Source organism: Pangasianodon hypophthalmus, chromosome 8, assembly GCF_027358585.1.
Source record: "Pangasianodon hypophthalmus isolate fPanHyp1 chromosome 8, fPanHyp1.pri, whole genome shotgun sequence".
In the NCBI taxonomy this organism is placed as follows: Eukaryota; Metazoa; Chordata; class Actinopteri; order Siluriformes; family Pangasiidae; genus Pangasianodon; species Pangasianodon hypophthalmus.
In genome coordinates this window covers 21,349,388-21,370,318 of record NC_069717.1, presented here as the reverse complement: position 1 = coordinate 21,370,318, position 20,931 = coordinate 21,349,388, and the positions used below count along the sequence as shown (strand labels likewise).

Sequence of the window (20,931 nt, the reverse complement as noted above, 5' to 3'; positions counted from 1 at the left end):
GTGACTAACCATGAAACCATGACAATCCTAATTTGCGTAGTGATTGGTTTATTTTATGATGAAACAACACTTGCCTGTGACATGCTCAGTACAAACTCAGATCCTCAGCACAATTTTCACACTCTGACCAGTCTACATACTTTATAAAAATCATGATGAATATTAGCTGTATGAAATTTCAGACATTTAATTAGCAGCTGTGACTATTGAAGAAGTGAAAACCCAATGATCAGACCCCAGTAAGTCAGGACTACTTCAGAAATTCACAAATTCACCATGAAACAAGATGCTATATGATACCTGGGAAATTAAAACACTGTATTTCTCATTCCCATTTTTTTAAACTCCCAAATCATTAAGTATCCATGACTAAAGTGGGGAATATCGTATTCAATGGAAAGTCGCTCTGGCTTCTTCGCTAATAAAATGGAGGAGGCGGACTTGATTGTACCGAGTATGTGCAGTGCACAGAATGACATCATTTTTGGACATCTGGTGCTGGAGCTGCTTTCAAGGCTGCCCTGACTGTTTTCTCCACTTTTTTGTCATTTCTGTTTTAAACGTCAGCTCCGTAACTGTCCTCAACTGTTGCTTTAACGCTTAACAAAAAAAAAATAAAAAAATCACTACTGCATACCAAGTGGCTTCAGAAATTTGAGAAATAGTAAAAGTGTATAAATAGACTTGGAAATAGTTTATTTCTTACAACACAATATCACCTGTGTCAATGACCGACACTTTTGGCAAACCGCATTATTACACAACTCCAGTTATGAATCCAGTATGTGTAGGCTGGAATGCGGTTTTAAATTTGAACAGTCCTTCGTCTGTCGCTTAAAAAAAAAAACATATGAAACTCAAAATCTATAAGGATCAGACTTGATGAAATAGAGTGGAAGCTAAAACACAAACAGGACAAACAGCAGTAAATGACCAAAAAAAAAAAAAATAAAAAAAATATTGAGAGAAAAATGCAATTATATCAGAAAGCCAGAACCCCAATTTGGGATTATGTGTGACAGAGGAGCAGTTCATTGCCTCTAACTGTTGGGAGAAGATGAACAGATAGAACTTGAATTTCTCCATCTTCGTACTGTTTTTAACAGTTTGCATCAGGGAGCCTCAGAGGAACATTTGGTCAGCTTTCAGGGAGTCTCTTAAACCGAGTCCTGGCATTAGTGCCACAAAGAGCAAAAAAAACTCCCTTGGCTCTGGCCTTTTACCTCAGAACTTCAGACTGAACCCTGGGCCTGACTTGGACAGTCCTTGGTTGGCCGTCGTCAAGTGGAAGCCAGTCTCTTTCAGATCGTCGTCACCCTAAAAAGATAGAAATATTATATAATATATAAACTTATATTATAAGTTCTTCATCTGTTTAAACCTGTGCTAGCTGAAACTGCACTCAATTCATTGCTTTTTGGCTCTTATTCAGTCAGAGAACATTAAATTTGGTTGTTTTGGCTTCAACAGAGTTTGAATTCATGGTGGGACTCCTTAGGACCAAAATCAGACACTACTGTATAAATGATATCTTGAGTTCCACATGTACAGTAAGCCTTCCAGGCACAACACTGGCAGTTTAGCAGTGGTGTCTCCTACCAGCTGGCTGTAGCCCAGGCCTCCCTCCGGGGGTCGGGGGCTCGTTCCTCTTTTCACCCGCTGCTGTTCGCTCTTTGCCGGCCAAGTCGGGAACATGGAGGGCTCGATGGGGAGCGGCGTTTCCCGAAAATACTCGTGCTTCAAAGCCTCATCAGCGCTGATCCGTTTGGCGGGGCAGTAGGTAAGGAATCTAACAGTGAGAGATGGTAGGCTTGATTTACACAAGAGACAAAACGGCTTGCATGCTAGCCCAAGCTCGTATTTTTCTTGAGCTTCTCTTTTATTTTAGCCACTAATCCATCAACTGCATTGTAAAACAGCTGACTTAAAACACCATGCAAAAATATTTGGGTTTTGTGGATTACTCAGCTTTGTGTAATCTGGCAGCCCACTCGACTTTGTCTGCAGCTGTCTTTTCCCTACTGCTTTTAACTCTTCTTATGAACAATAATTCTACTGTAAAATTCAGATTAATCCAAATCCAGAATGGTTTGGCAGTTTGCCGTTAAGTGCAATAAAACCGCAATGATAGCAAAGAAGTGAGGCTCAGTATTGAGTGGATCGTGTAAAGGATTATTTAACAACTACATATGGCCCAATGTACTGCGCACCAATCTTGATTCCACTAGTACCTTCTTTGCAATGCAGCAGCTGAATCCAGTATGACCAATCACTATTGTTTATGTGACGGTTGCTTGTTTAACTAACAAGTACATTTTCCTTCTGCTTGTGCATAAACATTCCTTGTTTTTCAGCCTGTTTCGCTCAATTTGCGTCATCCCTCAAATCAACAGTCCATCACATCTGAATGTTATCATATAAAATTCTGAAAAAACCATTTTGACCTTTTATAAGTTTGCTCTGAATATAGCAGAAAGATTTTTTAAAATTACTCAAAGCTACATATTAACATGAGGTGGAGTTTAGAGATTAGCTAGAAAAATGTTTCTAGGAACATTTTTCCAGCTAATCTCTAAACTCCACCTCGAATCATTTGGCTGTCTCTAATAAAGGAGCTCTATAATCTGGAGACTGGGAATTCAAATCCAGGAGATAACAGCCATCCTTGGATCAGAGGCAAGGGAGCAAAACTGTCCTCTGGGCTGGAGGGGTGGCATACTCTCGCTCCCCTGTCAATCACAGTGACACTAGCCAATCATGGGTGTCTGTGAGGGGTCTCATGTATGAGGAAGAGGGCAGATAGAGCTTTCCTCTAAGGTTCATGTCTCGGAGGAAGCACTTGGTTGATAACTGGCGTGTAGTAGGGGAGAGTTGGCTAGTAGGGAGTTGGGAATTGGGGGGTGACCAAATTGCAGAGATCCAAAAAAAAAAAACAACAAAAAAAAAAAAAACCAAACAAACAAAAAAAAAATTGCAGAATGAAGAGTATAGCAACCTAATATCAGATTTTGCTGCATCTTGGTATTAGCTTTCAACTACACAATGTGAAACACTGTAAAACCACAACAGTTTTACATTTCATTAATTTTTATATTTATATTTATTAATATATTTATATGTATTAATACTACATTTTAATAATTATTTTATTTGTGATTTCATTTGTATATTTTGCACCTCTAAGCTTATGAAAGCTATCCACAAATCCAAGTAAGCCGTAGAGAAAAGAAGTAAATGGGTCTTTTCCTGACATCATCAGGGCTGCAGACTAGCATGTGTAATTTGGCTGCTGTTCCTGTCTGCCCTGTGTCTAGCATGCCAGACAGATTCCTGACAGACACAAGGCCCTGCTGCTCCAGACAGACCCGACAAAAAGACACGGTCATCTGCTCACATCAGACACGCAGCACATAAGTGCATGTGTGCATATAACACCCACGCACACACGCACCCAAGTGTGATATTTATAAATAACCTGTAATGTTCTACTGAAATATTTAGGTCACTCAGCGACAGAACCACAAAAAACATCACATATTAGGGAGTCAGGCACGTTGGCTTAGCATGCGTATGGAATAAAACACGTAGGGGTATGCTGTTATAGGAAAATAATCAACAACAGGCTGGTGTGATGAGAAATGATAAATGAAAGAAATGCTAATGCGTTCCAATGAGCGAACTGATAAGCCTGCGATCTGAATTATGGCTGCCACTACTGTCAGAGGTGCAGTTATAGATTTGAGAATTTAACAGAGCTTTGGAATAAAGTACTATACTGTACTGATATTATAGTGCATAGAAATACTTACCACATCACCTTATTTTTGGGAACATAATATGTAGCACTAGACATTTTTATATGTATTTATTTATGCACTGTTTTTAACCCTCTTGTATGAAATGCTAATGTCTACATCAACAATTCCTTATACATATTTTGCTTGGTGAAAATGAGTTTGATTCATATTTTTCCCGTCCATTTGGACATTACTGACTTCTAATAAAATATTTGCCCTTTTGTACAAAAATCAAATCACAGAGGAGCAACTGTATGTGATTAACATACTTCCTAAGTAAACCTAATGCTGTGAGAATAGGGCTATTTGTGTGTAGCGCTCTCAAAGCAACCTGAAAATCCAAAACGTACTTGTTCATGAGGTCGAAGCCTTGGTCTGAGAGCAGAGCTCCGAAGCGCTTGCGCAGGTTGTTATAGGGATATTCTGTAAAAGTCATCTTCTTCACCGCAGGCAGCTCGTTGTAGCCTGGCCAAATCTTCTCACTGGGAGAGCCGAGGTCCTACAACACAGGAAAAACCAACTGCACACACACTCTCGCTTATAACACAAACAGATTTTAAGAGGATTTGGGAGACTTCCCACACCTATAAATACAAACAGCATTTAAATGGGGTTGGGGAACTTGCCAAACACCATGATTACATTAGATCACTTATCTGATCATATGAATCCTTGCTGTTATCAGTGATATGGTCATTATATATGTAACGTTTTTGTCCTGTAAATTTTTCCCCAAATTCCTCAATTTCCCTAACAACTTCCCAAAAACATGGCTTCTCTCTCAAAGTACAAGATTTTCTGAGAACTTAAGTATCTGTATAAAAGTTCACCTTAAATATTTTGTTGATCTGGTCAATCTCTGACTTGCCCGGGAAAAGTGGTTTCTGGGTGAGCAGCTCTCCAAATATGCAGCCCACTGACCACATGTCCACAGCTGTGGAGTATTCCTGTCATGAAAAATAATATCAATCCGTTTACACATCTTAACTAAAGTTGCATTAGCACATTCTTTGGGGGGAAACAAAACCCCAAAACCTAACTACAATACAACTTTAAAATAAACATGAAGGTTAGGCTCAGCTTTTACAATTTAAAGTACGTGTTATTGACCTTTGCCCCCAAAAGAAGCTCTGGGCCACGGTACCACAGAGTGACCACCACCGGTGTGTAAGGCTTCAGCGGGGAACCATATTCTCGTGCCAGTCCAAAATCGCCAATCTACACAACACAGAAATCACACATATCATTCAAGGACAACATTCCTGACAAAACACATACGGTCCAAAGTCAAAAACTTAATAGAATTGATACAACCTGATCAAATTTAAACAGCTTTCATGGAAAGGGGACCAGCAAGTGTAATCTATTATTTTAAATGTTGTTATTAACAAATGAAGTGAAAGAAATATTGTGCTCCGACGTTAAATAGGATGGTTTTACCTACAAAGCATGAAATATTATTATTACATTAGATATTAAAATGTAAAGGGAAACCAGCTTCCGCTATGAAACATAGAAAAATGTAGATGCCAGGAAAAAGGTAGACAGATCCCCAAAGTGGTTTTCTGACTAGACAAGTCGCACCTTTAAAATGCCCTTGTGGCTCAGCAACAGGTTGGAGGTCTTCAGGTCACGATGCAGGATCCAGTTGTCATGGAGATGGCGAACTCCTCTTAGTAACTGAATCATCAGAGTCTTCACTTCACCTAGAGAGAGAGAGAGAGAGAGAGAGAGAACAAAGGGAAGTGTTGTATTTGCATGTTACTTTTAAAATGGCAAAAAAACAAACAAACAAAAAAAAACCACCAAACAAACAAAACACAACATCACTACATTTTATTTAGGAGGTACACTACCTGGTAGGAAGGGCTGTTTCATGGTTTCCATGAGACTCTTTAGGTCATGTTCTACATAATTCATCACTATGTAGATCTTATCCATATTACTGCCCACAACTATTTCCTGCAACAAACATGAATACAAAAAAATTAGCTCTTAAACCTTACTAATATCAGCTTATTAATTTTATTGAATTATCTAACATTTCAGGAAAACTCTTAAGGTGTAAATAGCTCACCCTGACAGTGACAATGTTGGGGTGTTGGGCCTTCAGGATAGTGTTGATCTCTCGGAGGGAGGTGATTGGAAATCCCTCTTTCTCTTTCTCCATCTTCAGCCTTTTAAGAGCTACGATTTCATCTGTTTTCTTGTCCTTGGCTCTGTACACCACCCCATATGTGCCTTCTTCTATACGATTCAGACACTGGAATTCCTCCACGCTACGGCAGCCCTTGAAGCAAAGCAGAGATGCAGCAGTCATGTTACAGTGTTCTTGTAAGATGGTGAGTGCAAGTATAAAATTCCACAAGGACCAAGTTTCCATTTAAATAATGCTTGAAATGGATACATACAAAAACATACATCTTTTGTATGTATTGGATAGCTCAGTGGTTAAGGCATTGGACTACAGATCAGAAGTTCGTGATCAGTAGCACTGGGCCCTTCACCAAAGCCAATTTAAATGTAACTGTAAACACATTTAAACAGCACCAATTTTATGGCATTATTCACCAACTAAAAAGAAAAAAAGTATGGATATTTTGGGGACATGATTGCTAGAGAGGTGGGCATTTCACGGAAGCCTAACAACCCAACTAAACACATCACCCACCAAACCACTCACCCACTCACCAAACAACCCACAGTAACCCGTACTTAGAACCAAACCCAGAGCTGTGATGAAGCAATGCTACCCAACATCCTGCCACTTCACAGAAACTTGAATTTTACAAATAATTGCTATTTTCGATGCTTAGACATCACTGGTTTTAAACTCCACACGTTTCCTGTTATGGGGAACAATCATTTTTAAGGCTCAATGTCTACTGCATGAAGCATGAATGTCATCCTCTGCTCCTTTCACCAGTGCCATGCTGCTTGAGGGGCGTGCCTGTCTACAATCCAGAGCGTGAATGAACCCGTCAATCATGAAATCGTGGCTTTCAAATAAATCTTCTTATTCAAGTAGGCTACCACATAAAGTATGCTAGACTTATCAAGTTATAATTATTATTTTTTTTCTACTTGCAGTAGCATGTAAGGACACGCATTCCCACTTAAATGTGCTATTAAAAAAAACAACATGCATGAGAGAAAGAAGAGGGTTGTAGCAGTTATTAATATTTCATCCATGTCGTCGAGACGGAACTATATGTATACAGGACAATGTGATCGGATGTAAATAAGTAGACAACAGAACAATGTTTTTATCCAGTTGGTCACCCTGTGTGGCTTGAAAGCAGCTCAACTCTTCACACCACACCGTGATTGAAGTTCTTACTGCTCGCTATCCCACAATCCCCAGCACATTTTTTGCTACTCCCCACTGGAAATTAAAGGGAGTGAAATTTCAAGGAAACGAATTTCACATGGAGTGCAGACCCTTAATGCAACGTAAAACAAAGGCATTAATTGGTTTCAGTGAACAGTCCTGACTAACAAAATACAATTGTAGCGCAAGTTGGAGCGAAGCCACTTTTCAAAGAGTGACGCACAATGTTGTGTATTCCAGCGTTAACTATTTTTCTAGCCAATAATTTCAGTTTAGACACCCACTGATGGATGTCTATAGTGCAGCAGATTTAATTATGTAAAAACTTAAAACCAATAGTTTAAAAAAAATTGCAATTTCAATTGTTTGCCTCATAGCTATTCAAAAATTCCTCCATTTTGAGTCGTCCCTGGATGGTGACAGCCCTGCTACATACCTGTAAGGCAGGCAGATATTTGGGCAGCTCTTTTTTCAGCTCTACAGGTGAGACTGGTGGAGAATCTGGGATGTAGTTTTCCTCTGGTGTGGCTGACTGAGAATGAGACTGAGGGGTCACGTCTCCCGCGTCCACTTCCTCACCCTCATCTTCCTCAACACTCTCCTCCGAGTCGTGATCAAACCGTGACTCTGGGACTGTAGAGAAAGACTCATGTTAATGACACTAAACCACTCCAGGATGAGCAAAACCACCTTATTTGTAGCAAACTTTCTTTTTTCTATAGATCACTAGATCCAGCATCATGAAGCACAAAACAAGAAACAGTAGTTTGGACCTACTGAAATGACTGAGACTGATTTTTTGTATTGAGATGATTGAAATGACTGAGACTGATTTTTTTGTAAGAGCCTAAGTGGTTACCTGCCTTTTAGCTTGCTAAGGATATTATAAAATATCAGAATAGAATACAGTCATGTAAAAAAGTAAGTACACCCCATGAAAAGTTTAGACTTTTTCAAAATATTTGGACATACAGATATCTGGTCTTCATTTAAATGATGTTGATATAATTTAACACTTAAGATGATCAGTCTTGTCATCCTTTATACAACTGAAATAAACAGAACAGCAATTTTCTTATGTGGAACAGTAAGCACACCCCTACATACACACACGAAATCAGGTGCACACGAGCCGGTGCTAATGATTAGAACGCCGTTAGAGAGTATCTTAGAGGAACCTGTTTTATTTAAACCTCAGATACGTGGTCTCGTTTTTCGTTTTGTTACTGGAGTGTGTGGTATCATCTTGCCTAGAACAAAAGAGCTCTCTGAGGCTTTCAGAAACAAGGTTGTAGATGCCTGTGGGTCTGGGAAGGGGTTTTCCAAAATATTGGAAATCAATCATTCCACTGTCCGGAGGAGATTATCTACAAGTGGAGAAGATTTAAAACCACTGTCAAGTTATTCAGGCTAAGCCACCCCAGCGAATTTAACCTGAGAGCAGAAGATTAGATGCTAAAAGAAGTCTCTAAAAAAACCCAGAATTTCATCACAGGATCTGCAGGTAGCTCTTGTCACTGTTGGTATCAAAAGTGCATGCTTGTACCATTAGAAGGAGACTGCACAAATTTGACCTACATGGGAAGTGTGCGAGGAAGAAGCCTTTGGTATTTAAAAAGAACATCAGGTCAAGAATAAAGTTTGCTAAAGTATATCTGGGCAAGCAGCAGGCATCTAGGCAAGATAGCGCATTTTGGTCACAGTACCAGAAGCCATGTTTGGGCTCCTTCGCTGCCTCAGGGCCTGGTTAACTTGCAATCAGAGAATCGGCTACGAGTTCTCTATCATATCAAGCAGTGCTTGAGGAGATGTGTCAAATCGTTGAAGCTGAAGAATTGGAACTCCCAACAGGATAATGATCTCAAATATACAATTAAATCCACAAAGCAGTGGCTTGAAAGGAAGAAATGGAGGATTATGGAATGATCTAGTCAAAGGCCAGATCTGAATCCTATTGAAAGGCTGTGCATGCAAGAAACTCCTCAAACACTGCACGGTGTAAAGAATTCTGCACGGAGGAGTGGGCAAAAAATTTCACCCAGTAGATGTCAGAGACTGGTAGGCAGTTTTAAGTAATGCCTACATAAAGTGGCTTCTGCCAAATGGGGCAATATCAGTTACTGAAGCCAAGGGTGCACTTACTTTTTCAATAGAAAAAAATGACAGGTTTTTTTAAACAATCGCGAAGTCAAATTTCTATTATTTTTTAAATCTATTACATAACGCTTATCTACTCATACTGTTTAGTGCTGAAGATCAAATACTGATGTCCAAATATATCAAAATAAAATAAAAATTTCATACACACTTAATCATATAACTGTGTGTAACATGACTATAAATTTCTGATTTGCACAGATTTTCTCTTTGCTTAAATCTTGCAATTATTTGTATCTTGATTTGTTTAAATTGTTTGTGTGACCAATTCTTTATTCTTAAGCAGCACTAAGCCACTGTTATAGCTGCTTTTCAGGAAAAGAGTGCAGAGCAAATCTACTGGCCTGCGCAGCAGCCAGGACTGAAAAAAGAAGCCCGTAAACTGAAAGACTGAAATGAGTCATATAGTGTCTGGGTTTGTAAGCCCACCCTCACCAGCAGGTATGTGGTTGCCATTCTCTCTTTCGTCTTCCTCCTCTTCGGATTGCTCCTCTTCGCTCACGTCTTCTACAAATGAAAAAAAATAAACCATTCTTAATTTCTAAACCATTCTACAACAATTTATTAATATTAAAAATAGAACATAGATTAGGATGGATTATGTATTAACCATTTCCACCTCCATAATCTGAATTGTGTTCAATCTGGTAAGTCAGTTATGGGACTTGCTACTGCCAGAACTAACTGGAAAAAACTGACCTGATCTCTGTTTGCCTGCAAAGACCTTCAGTTTGGTTTAGGAGAATGTAATTGGGAGTATTCAGGTCCAAGGCTGGATGAATACTGACCTGCACTCTGATCAGATCCTTCAGAGTCTGATCCCGACTCTCTCTCTTCATTTTCCTCACTCTGGCTGCTCGACTCCTCTTCATCGTCATCCTCCTCCTCCTCCGAACCAGACGCTGAGCCTTTAATTGCAAAAGTTCATAATGCACTGGTAATCAATTTCATATATGTGCAAAACAGATTAATATTTGATTGCAGATTTTAGTTTCCTGTGTGTGCATGTATGTGTTTACCAATTGAAGACTCTGCTGTACTTGTCTTTCTCTCACTGTCACTGATATCCTGAAGATCAGCCAGTAAATCCTCTTGCTTCTCTTCTTTCACTGAGGAGAAGAATAATGATGTTCATGCAATCAGTGCTAGTATTTTAAAAACTCAGACGTCTGTTACATAATACCTCGGCACGAAGTTGGGAATGCTTATCACTTTTACAGTGATCTCGCAAAAACACCGAAGGAAACCGGGTGATCTAATGGCCTCCGAGCAGCAGACCGCACAACATACTCCGCCAGTGAGAGAACTCTAATGGCTAGCACACGCCACTAAAAGTGTCTTATTACCACACAAGCAGGGCTAGAATGGTCCATTAAGACTTGGAGGAAAAGCTTTGGCTGAAATTCATTTTACAGTGTGGAAATAACCTTATATGCACTTATTAATAGCTACCATAATAGTTGCAAAAGTAGCAGACTACTAGTCTTTAAGCCAGCGACTAGACTAATAAAATAGCAGTAAAATATTTATGTGAAATCAAGTACGTATTTTTATGCTTCCTCAAAAACTACATAAGGTCAATATGATAAATATACAACGTAAAGTGAAATGAAAAAGTCTGGAGATGTCATATGTTGAATCTAGACCAAACCTTAGGTGCAGTGTATCTAGAAATATTATGGTATATAATAATAATAATAATAATAATAATAATAATAAATTAGTAGTATTATTCCAGAAAAGCAGTGTTAACAGCTACATAAAGATCCTAATCCCTATTTGTCTGGTCTGGAAAATGGTCTACGGTTCCCAAATCGCCTCTTTGCTGATGTAATGTCAGTCTAATATAAATACATGTCATATTGTTGAAGGTCCATGTGGAGACTGCAGACTGCAATTATCTAAAAGAAGTAAAAAGTAGACTAGTGCGGTTATGGTGGATTTATAAAAAGGCTTTTTGAAATTCACATATGGTGTGGTTCATGTCATAGACTCTGTCTGGCCATGATAACTCGGTGGTTAAGGATCTCAGCCAGATCCTGACTTTAGGATGTAACAGACCTGCAGGCTGTAACAGGCATGCACCTGCAAAAAACAAAACAAAACAAAACAAAAAAAAAAAGGGGAGAAACAGTGCCACTGCCCTGTCCTACAACTGCTGGGCCCTTGAGCAAGACCCCTAACCCATGACTGATCTGGGGCAGCCTTGAGCCTGACCTTGTGCTCTGACCATTACTTCTAATCATGTTTGACCAGGTTTAGTTAATACTTAACAAGTGCTTCAAGCAAATATTAATATTTTGCTTTATTAAAACAATATGGGGTACATATGATATGGATACAAGATATAATATGATTAATAAATGACCATAAGGCATACAGTGCCTTGCATAAGTAGTGTTATAAGCCAAATGAAGTCCATTTCAGTTCCAGGTTCCAGGTATATCAGGTATTTACACAAGATAGCCCATAATATTGAAGCGAGGAGGGAAAAGTCAATATAGTGTGTGTAAATATTTACAAAGAAAAAAACATGAAAATTGTGGTTGCATAAGTATACACCCCCATTGCTGTGAAACATCTTAATTAGTTCTTGGAAGAACTCCAGAGTTTGTTAGAGAACATGTCTAAACAAACAGCATCAAGAACACCAAAGATCTATCAAAATAAGTCTGGGACAGAGTTCTGGCAAAGGGTTGTGGTTATAAAAAAAAAATATCCCAAACTTTGAACATCTTGTAAAGCACAATTAAATCCATTATTAAAAAGGGGAAAGAATATTGCACAATCCTGTGCCTAGAGGAGGCCATCTACCAAAAGCCAGTGACTGAGAAAGGAGGGCAATAGTCAGAGAAGCAAACAAGAGGCCAAGGGTAACAATAAATGAGCTAGAGAGATATACAGCTCAGATGGTGGAAGCTGTTCACAGGACAACCGTAGCCCAGACACGCCACTTTTCATCAGCAGGACTCGGAAAAGTGGTCATGGTTGAAGGCAAGATGGTTGGAACCAGGGCAAATACAGGGCAATCCTAAAAGAAACCCTGTTCCAGTCTGTAAGAAACTTGAAACTGGCGCGGAGGTTCACCTTCCAACCATAAACATACTGCCAAAGCTTTGCTGAAGTGGTTTCAAACCAAGAACCTGAATGTGCTAGAACAGCCCTGTCAAAGCCCAGCTCTCAATCTGATTGAGAATATGTGGCAAGACTTGAAAATTGCTGTTCACCAACAGTCTCCATCCAGTCTGACAGATCTTGAGCAATTTTGCAAAGAATAATGGACATAAATATTAGGATCCAGACATGCAAAGCTGATAAAGACATATCCCAGAAGGCTTGCTGCTGTAATTAAGCCAAAGGTGGGTCTACCAAGTATTGACCCAGAGGAGTGAATAAGCAAGCAACAAACGTTAGATTATTTATTTATTTTGTATAATTAATCTTGGCGTCTCAATAAAAAAAAATATTTTGCACTTCTAAATATCGTCTAAATCAATTTTTAAAAAATCTCAATTTCAATTCTAACACTATTCAATTCAATTGCAACACCACAAAATGTGAAAAGTTCAAGGGGGAGAACAATGGAGACTTGAGACACTGTGTTTTGAACCAACAGTTGTGAAGGGCATCACGATAACACAAAGAGAAAAACATCCCACGAGGCAACACAATGCACACTAAAGAATCGACACTATCCCACAGCGTTCAGAAACTCTAAAAGCTTATTTTACAGTAAAGCAAACACAATTACCTACAGTCAGCCATGATTAACTGCACTGAATATAATACAATAATGTAATCTAATTCATTATTTGATTAACTGTATTGGAACACAGAATACACTTAATCGGTCCAAATTCTTTAAAAACACATACGGCATAGCTGGATTTATTTTTAAGCCTATGACTGGCTCAAAAAGCAAATTTTCCCCTGGGGAACTGAATGTTTATATTAACATGTCAAAGACTTTTTTTTTCCAAGGCTTACAAAAAAAGAGCAGTAATTATGGCTTTTCTATATTTGTGTTGTGATAACTGCACCTTAATGCAACATAGATTTTTACTGACATTTTCAGGCTGCGTTTAGGAAAGTGGAATCCACAGCTCAGATGACAGTGAAGACTTCTTGGGAAGCTATAATACTAAAATAATAGACAACAGCTACCAAAGAATTTGACTAACATAGTACAGGAAGCCTCCAAGAACTATTTCAACTATTCAAATCTATTATACTGTAAGCTTTTATATTTATGTCACTAGGAAGAAATGACCTTTTATTACCTTTTAAACCTAATCCATGCTTATAATTCATATAAGTCAGACTGATCAGCAAAAAGGATGTATATTGTAAACTAAAGTCCAAATAAAGACAACCAAGTAAACATTTTTCCCTTGGAGAGAATATGATGAAACTCACTTTATATAGCAATCCATGAGTGCAAGTTATGGCTGTGTTTGGCTTGGTGTAACTGACCTGGTCGCCGCTGTTCACTACTCTCTGGCCTTTGCTCTCTCTGTGGACGAACAGGACTCCGGCTGCGGCTGCGGTGCCTAGACTTAGCTTTGTCTCCGTAATCCTCCAGGGTGCCACCCCGGTGGTGGGAAGGGGGCCCTGCATGAACAGAAATATTATAGATTAATCTAAGATTATGCGGCTTGAACCACTTAAAGTTTTGTGCACAGGTGAACTTTTTAAATTATAATGTGATTATTTGACACTGAAACCAATTTCTAAAAATATTTATTCACACTTTTTTTTTTTAAATTGTGCATGCCATTGTGCTGTCATTATAAATGACAAATATAGCACACTACTACCTTCTCGTCGTGCCTCGCGCTCCTTGCGCCTCTCCTCAGCCCTCCTTTCCCTCTCTTTCTGCTCACGCTGCTCTCTCAGCTCCTTTTGCTGCTGCTCACGCAGCTTCCTTTCCCTCTCACGCTGGCGCTCCAGCTGCTCCAGACGGTCCCTGCAGACGAAACAGGAAAAGTGGTCAGTGGGTTGCAATTCATTAGCTCCAACACATCCAAGTGTGTAGCATTATTAACAACCAAACCTCCCTAAGGCTCTTCAGCCAATCAATCACAAACCCAGCAGCTCAGCGGTCTGAATCAGTAAACGTAACCTAATCCATTTCGAATTTCAATCAGCCATTAATTTATAAGATGTTAAAATTGATAGGAGATCCTACGCATAATAAAGCAACCTGCACTTTTACCAGACAGAGTTATTGCCATGATGCATCCCTCCTCTAGGCAACCATCCGCCAGAAATTACTTCTGACCCAAGTTTGGAAGAAGGGATTTTTGGACGGCCTGAAAAAGCCTGTCACACATTTTGTTGATCCATGTTGGCTAGGCCCTGCTTCTTTGGGACATTTATTTACAGTACTAAGAAAAATATATTCTGCTAAAAAACACACCATCAGCAGACAAATGAGAATTTGTGAGAAGAAGAAGTAATCTTGATGTAAGATTTTTGGATTTATGGCACAATAAAAATCCTCAAACCAACAATGCAATATTTTAAACTATTATTTTTTTCATCACATGCCTGAGTAATTTAACTTCTCTGTATAACAGGGAAAAACTGGACTGTTATTTTGTTGATCATGAGAAACTCTTCAGTACTTGCCACATTTTTTTTTTTTTGGACCGTTCAAACAACAGTAAATTCAGCATGCATGAAAATATGAGCAGGATTCAGAGGTACAACAGGCTACAAATAAAGCTTAGGAAAAAAACAACAACAACAAAAAAACCCTCAAAATGTTCGTATAAACAAACTCACATAATGACAACAACTCGTGCTGTTATTTCTCTCACAAGCACTTGTTCAGACACATTGCGATGAGCTGATTAATGATGTACCAAAAAAAACAAATGATGTTGCATCAGATGGTTGTTCATATCAAATAATATGTAGGTAATTGATTTAATCAGTTGTTTCAGGGTTTTTTTTTTTTTTAACCCTAAATCTGCTCAATAAGTTTATGACAAATGACCTTCTTTTCAACATTTTTACTCCATTGTTTGCGTTGAAGGTCTCTGCATCCACCTTGTTGCTCTCTATTCTAAACTTTTTGTGTGTCTGTGTGTGTAATCACCTCTCCCTGCGCGAGTGGGCCCTGGCCTGATCACGGCGCTTCTGTCGTTCATAGTCCCTGCGACCTTTGCTGTCCTCCTGCCATTGTCGTTTCCGCCTTTCGTTCTCCCGTTCCTTCTCTTTGTCTTTTGCGCGGATGTGCTTTCCTGCTTGGAAAAAAAAAAAAACACACTACTTCACAAAATGAAACTGTCTCAGGACTACTACATAGTAATCACAGCAATGGTGGCTACCTCCTTCTGTAGAGTGACTCCTACGTCTCCTCTTATCCTTCCGCTTCTCTTCTTTCCTGTGGTACGACTTGTCTTTTCTGGACATCTGCTGAGGTGGTTTTATAGCTAGCGAGTCATCTTCCTCTCCTCTGCATTAAATTGGGAACAGCAGTTATAATGTATTTTGCCAATATGGGTAAAGCTACATTAATATTCCATTAGATGCTAAAATGGGGCTCCTAGCAAAACAACTCTTTATGAAGAAACTTAACACCTGTAGATATTATTATTATCATCATCATTATATGATACAGATGTGATTACAATGTTATATAGCGTAGTTTCTTAGTAGTAAAGGGGCATATGTGGCGCACCTGTCTTCTGTTGAGTCCTCCCTTACGTATGGAGAGTTGCGTATCGTTATTTCCATCCTGTGGTCCCGTAATTCTCCTTCCTCTGGAGTGTCACGTTTGGATTCCCGATCATCCGTCTGTCCAAAGAGGAAACATTTTGCAATTTTTTAGAGCCCTCTGCTGCCTATAGGTTGAGCTGCAAGAGATAACTGAGACTTGAGATAACTGCAGCTTCAGATAACTGAGATTTAAAATAAGTGAGACAACTGACTTGAAATTACTGAGCCTTGAAATAATAGACTTATACAGAGGTAACTGAGCCTTGAGATAACTCAGACTTGAGATAACTGAGCCATGAGACAACTCAGACTTGAGATTACTGAGACAAATGACTTGAGATAACTGAGCCCTGAGATAACTCAGACTTGAGATTATTGAGACAAATTACATGAGATAACAGAGACTTGAGATAACTCAGACTTGAGATAGCAGACTTCATATAAATGAGATAACTTAACCTTGAGATAACTGTGATAACTGACACTTGAGATAACTGAGACTTGATAACTGTAACTGAGACGTGGAGATAAGTAAGATCAGAGATAACTGAGACATCTGTGACGTAATATAACCTAGATAACTGAGACTTGAGGGGACTGAGACTCGAGATGGGTGACAGAGACGCGAGATTACCCGAGATAACTGAGACTTAAAATAAATGGGACCTGAGATAACAGACAAAGGATTTGAGATAACTGAGCCTTGAACTAGCACAGACTTAAGATAGCAGACTTCAGATATGACAACTGAGTTAACCAAGACCTGAGACTACCTCCTTCTGCGTCTCCTCTTATCCTTGTGACTTGACCTATGTGACTTGATATAACTGAGCGTTAAGATAAATGAGACTTGAAATTACTGAGACAATCATGACTTGATATAAATGAGACAACGCACGTGAGCTTCTGGCTTATTCAAGCTTAGCAGTGACCCATGTGTGATCCAATGATCGATCAACCACTAGCAAGGCATTGTTGTTAAACATGAGAAAAAAGATTAGAGAGTTATCTCTTAAGGTAAATTTCAAGCTATCTTCGAATAAATAAGCTATACCTAAAGCACAAAACTTAGCCTACATTTTTCAAGCGCTTAGGTTCTGCCTTCTCCTCAAGCTCTCGTCTGCGTTTTTTCTCTTGTAAAATTTCATCGAGTGTTTTAACCTTCCAGGTGTCTTTTTCGTCCCCCATCAGCTCCAAGTCACAACCAGCTGCAAGAAAAGAGCAATAAATCAGTGATACACGGAAAACTGTGTTGTATCAGTTGCAAAGACTGTGTTCAGTAGCTGATTAAATTTATATCTGTGCCTGCTATTTTCTCAGGCTTATAGGTTTGGAGTGTGTCCTCCAGTCTGTCTTTCTTAACTGATCAGGAGTCCTGAGATGCTCGGAGCAGGTTTACACTCTCAGTAATTACACACAGCCTGGCATTTTAGTGCTTAACACTGTATTCAAGAGCATACAATTCAAGTAGGTTTGATCTGTAACAACTTATAGCAAAGAGTCTGTGATAGAAAGAGGCCCACGTCAATTTACACTTTTCTTTCTAACAGTTGTGGGAAGAAATTGAGAACATGGAGAGGGATAGTGAAATGTAATATGGGACAGTGAGATGTGAATGTGGGGCCAAGCATTTTACATTACGAAAAACACAAAATCATATTTTACCCTTTCAGGCATGCTTGGAACTTTGTGTTCGTCAATGTTCAAGAACACCAAGCAATTGTTAGAGGTCCAGAACTTCGCTAAAACAAACAAACACACAAACAAAGCTAATAGCTCTAACATTTTAGTCACTAAAAGCTGTTTTCTTGCTAATGCTCACTGTGCCGCCTTCCATTTTTGGAAAGAGTGATAATAAAAAAATATAAAACCAGTCTTTCCTTCATAATCCACAATCACAATCTGCAATACTTTTGGACTATTTAATAAGAACAGGACTATTTAATAACAACAACAACAAAAAAAAAATCCTTATGTTTTCTTAATAGAAAAATGGTATTGCAAACCTTTATAGTCAAACAAGTGCAAAACCACCAAATAATAATTATAATATATAATAAGTAATATATAAATAATATTAAATATTATAAGCAATATTAAATATTATGAATAATATTAAGTATTATGAATAATATTAAATATTATAAATAATATTTAAGATTTTGTTACAGTGGTAAAAATCACAACATAACATTATCAAAGTTGTTGTTGTTATTATTATTATTATTATTATTATTATTATTATTGAGAACTTGTTTGATCCCTTGAAATAAATTGGTTTAATCCAAACCTCAAAAACTAGTCTCATAAATAATGTAGCCTTGTATCAAATGAGTGTTGTGGAAACTTCATGAACAGAAAACTCTACAGCTCCAACAAACACACAAATTTAAATAAGGTTCATTAATTTAATATGTACTGAGTGACACTTTCACACTTAAAGGGCTGGCAATAATATGTTTAAGCCTTACTAGCATTTTATAACACTCAAAATCCCACCATTACGGTTCATTTAGCCAGCTAGCTACTCAAAATAACCCGGATTTCAGAGAATAGTTAGCTAGCACCCCGGCTACTGGACAAATCTAGATTTTTTTTTTAAGCAAGCTGTTAACTTTAATCACACATTCAGCAGTAACGCTAGCTGAGCTAGCACACGGTAAATAACGTGGGGCTAAATATCAAATGGCTCCACACACACAATACAAGTGCACTACACAGTGCATGGCGAGACTGCGCCGTGACAGACTCCTTAGTGCACTAGATGTCCATGAGGACGCTATTTGACACGCAGCCCGCTTTATCGCCAGGCTAAACAGTGCAGTAGCGGCTAGCCAGCTAACCTAACTCACAAGACGCTGTTAATCTGTCGTTCGCTAACTGGATATCAGTCAAACATATGTAAACATTTAATAAAGTATTTTAGGCCATATTAGAAGTAATCTAAAAAAGTATAACTGTATTACAAAAACAGTTTACAAACCTGAAAGTTACTCGGCGCGTTTTTAAAATACCGGAAAAACAAAATGCTACGTTCTGTCGTCTGAAAGTAGTTCCGGGTAACAGACGGGTTGCTAGGTAATTATTGCCATCTAGTGGACAACTTTAAGTACTCTGTAACTGTGCCCTTTTCTTCATAACGTGCCCAGTTTTCAGAACCTGCCATTTTGTAATGCTCTCCGAAAACATAGTAGAGGATATTAGGTACACTATTTTAATCCCATAATGCACCGGGATAGGTAATATACTAATGATGTAATAATGGTTGTTGTGTGTTTTGACTCGCGCGCGCCCTCAGCCTGTCTCTGAGGAATACAGCGAGTTACTATGGCAACGTCCCTACAGACTTCTCCCCAGACTCAGCCTTCATTGTTTTGTGAAGTGATTTCTATAACCACATACAATGTAAAGAGTAAAACGCCATGAGGTGTGCGATTATAGGAAAACAATCAACGATGTGGGGGTGTGATGCCGCCCAAATCCGAGACAGGTTACTGTTACCACGCTGAAGATGATTATTTCCTTCTACGTCCATCCATCCATTTTCTGTACTGCTTATCCTACACAGGGTCGTAGGAGAGCCTGGGAACTCGGGGCCACAAGGCAGGGGACACCCTGGACCACAATCACACACACACTATGGACAATTTGGAAATGCCAGTCAGCCTACAGCGCATGTCGTTGGACTGGGAGAGGAAACCAGAGTCCCCAGATGAAACCCCTGAAGCACAGGGAGAACACGCGCTCTCTGCACACACACAGGGCGGAGGAGGGATTTTAACCCCCAACCCCACAAGTGTGAGGCAAACGTGCTAACCACTAAGCCACCATGCCCCTCATTTCCTACACCAGCACTCCACAAAGTATTTATTCTTCTTACAAAACAGCAATGTGTCAAAAATTAAAATGTAGAATTTAATAATGGAAGCTAGGTCTTGCTTTTTATCCATTTATAGTTACATTTAATGTGGTGGAACACCCACGAAACAAGAGCCATAAACACCTCACCAGCCTCTCTTTTTCTTATGAAGTTTATAAAACAAGAAACGCAGTTTGCCATGTCACAGAGGAACCAGAAAGCGCAAAGTCCTTGGTCCTGAAGACTTTCATCTGGCAGAAAACATGACACCTGACACTCTTTTTATAAATGGCAAACATCTCCTTAATAAAAAACTTCATCATATCATCACATCATCAAATCATATTTCTTTGTTAAATACCAACACATCTTATTTATTTGTTTATTTGTTTAGTTATTTATTATTAGCTTCACATTATGTTGAGCATCTGCCATACAAGGCCCTGTGAATGAGCTGTTGTAGAAACTACTCGTGAATTGAACACTGTGTGTGTTAATGAACGTAGTCTTTTTTGTCCCACGAGCTTCCGATCTGAATGAAGTCACCTCAAACTGGTTCCATGAGCATGACAATGCGCTCAGTGTACCTCAGTGGCCTCCCTAGTCTCAGATCTGAATCCAATAGAGCACCTTTGGGAAGAATGTGCAGCTGACTATTCTGCAGTGATTATGTGATTCAGTCATGTGGGGTCCAAAAGTCTGAGACCACACTGAAAATCTGGGATTTTTATTTTCATTTAAAAATTGGAAATGAACAGAAAGTTTTAGTATTTTGAAATATTTAAAGCAAAGAAAGTAAATGTGCAATATCTTGAGTATTTATAATATTTATAATAATTTCTCTGTCCCTATTGAAATGTAAGAAATGTGTGATATTGACCATGTTATTGATCAACTGCTATTTTTTTTTTTAACAAAAGATCAGATTTTCCTCATAGCTAATCTCTTCTACTGAAGCATTTGTTCAGATGACACCGATAGATCTTATCTAAAATGGATCATAAGTTTTGGAGATGCTCTGACCCAGTCGTCTAGCTGTGACAATTTGGCCCTTGTCAAAG

At 38.8% G+C, this 20,931-nt stretch overlaps 1 protein-coding gene across 5 annotated transcripts; it reads right to left on the bottom strand.

Annotated features, from left to right (window-relative positions):
- Positions 1 to 675: 675 nt before the first annotated feature.
- On the bottom strand, positions 676 to 19,120 carry cdk11b (cyclin-dependent kinase 11B). Of its 5 annotated transcripts, none has more exons than XM_026925625.3 (20): positions 18,995 to 19,109; positions 17,677 to 17,753; positions 17,173 to 17,219; positions 15,974 to 16,089; positions 15,621 to 15,748; positions 15,389 to 15,536; positions 14,103 to 14,251; positions 13,759 to 13,896; positions 10,305 to 10,394; positions 10,074 to 10,193; positions 9,721 to 9,792; positions 7,565 to 7,761; positions 5,875 to 6,087; positions 5,654 to 5,759; positions 5,382 to 5,503; positions 4,908 to 5,015; positions 4,628 to 4,744; positions 4,148 to 4,296; positions 1,600 to 1,789; positions 676 to 1,317 (listed from the first exon to the last, which is right to left on the bottom strand). In XM_026925625.3, exons 3-20 carry the CDS (start codon positions 17,197 to 17,199, stop codon positions 1,225 to 1,227), a joined length of 2,283 nt encoding a protein of 760 aa, XP_026781426.1. In that variant the 5' UTR covers positions 17,200 to 17,219; positions 17,677 to 17,753; positions 18,995 to 19,109; the 3' UTR covers positions 676 to 1,224. The 5 variants fall into 5 exon arrangements, with proteins under 5 accessions (XP_026781426.1, XP_026781424.1, XP_026781427.1 ...); XM_026925623.3 differs by having other exon boundaries at positions 17,089 to 17,219; positions 18,995 to 19,107; XM_026925626.3 differs by lacking the exon at positions 17,677 to 17,753 and having other exon boundaries at positions 18,995 to 19,120.
- Between the last annotated feature and the right edge of the window lie 1,811 nt (positions 19,121 to 20,931).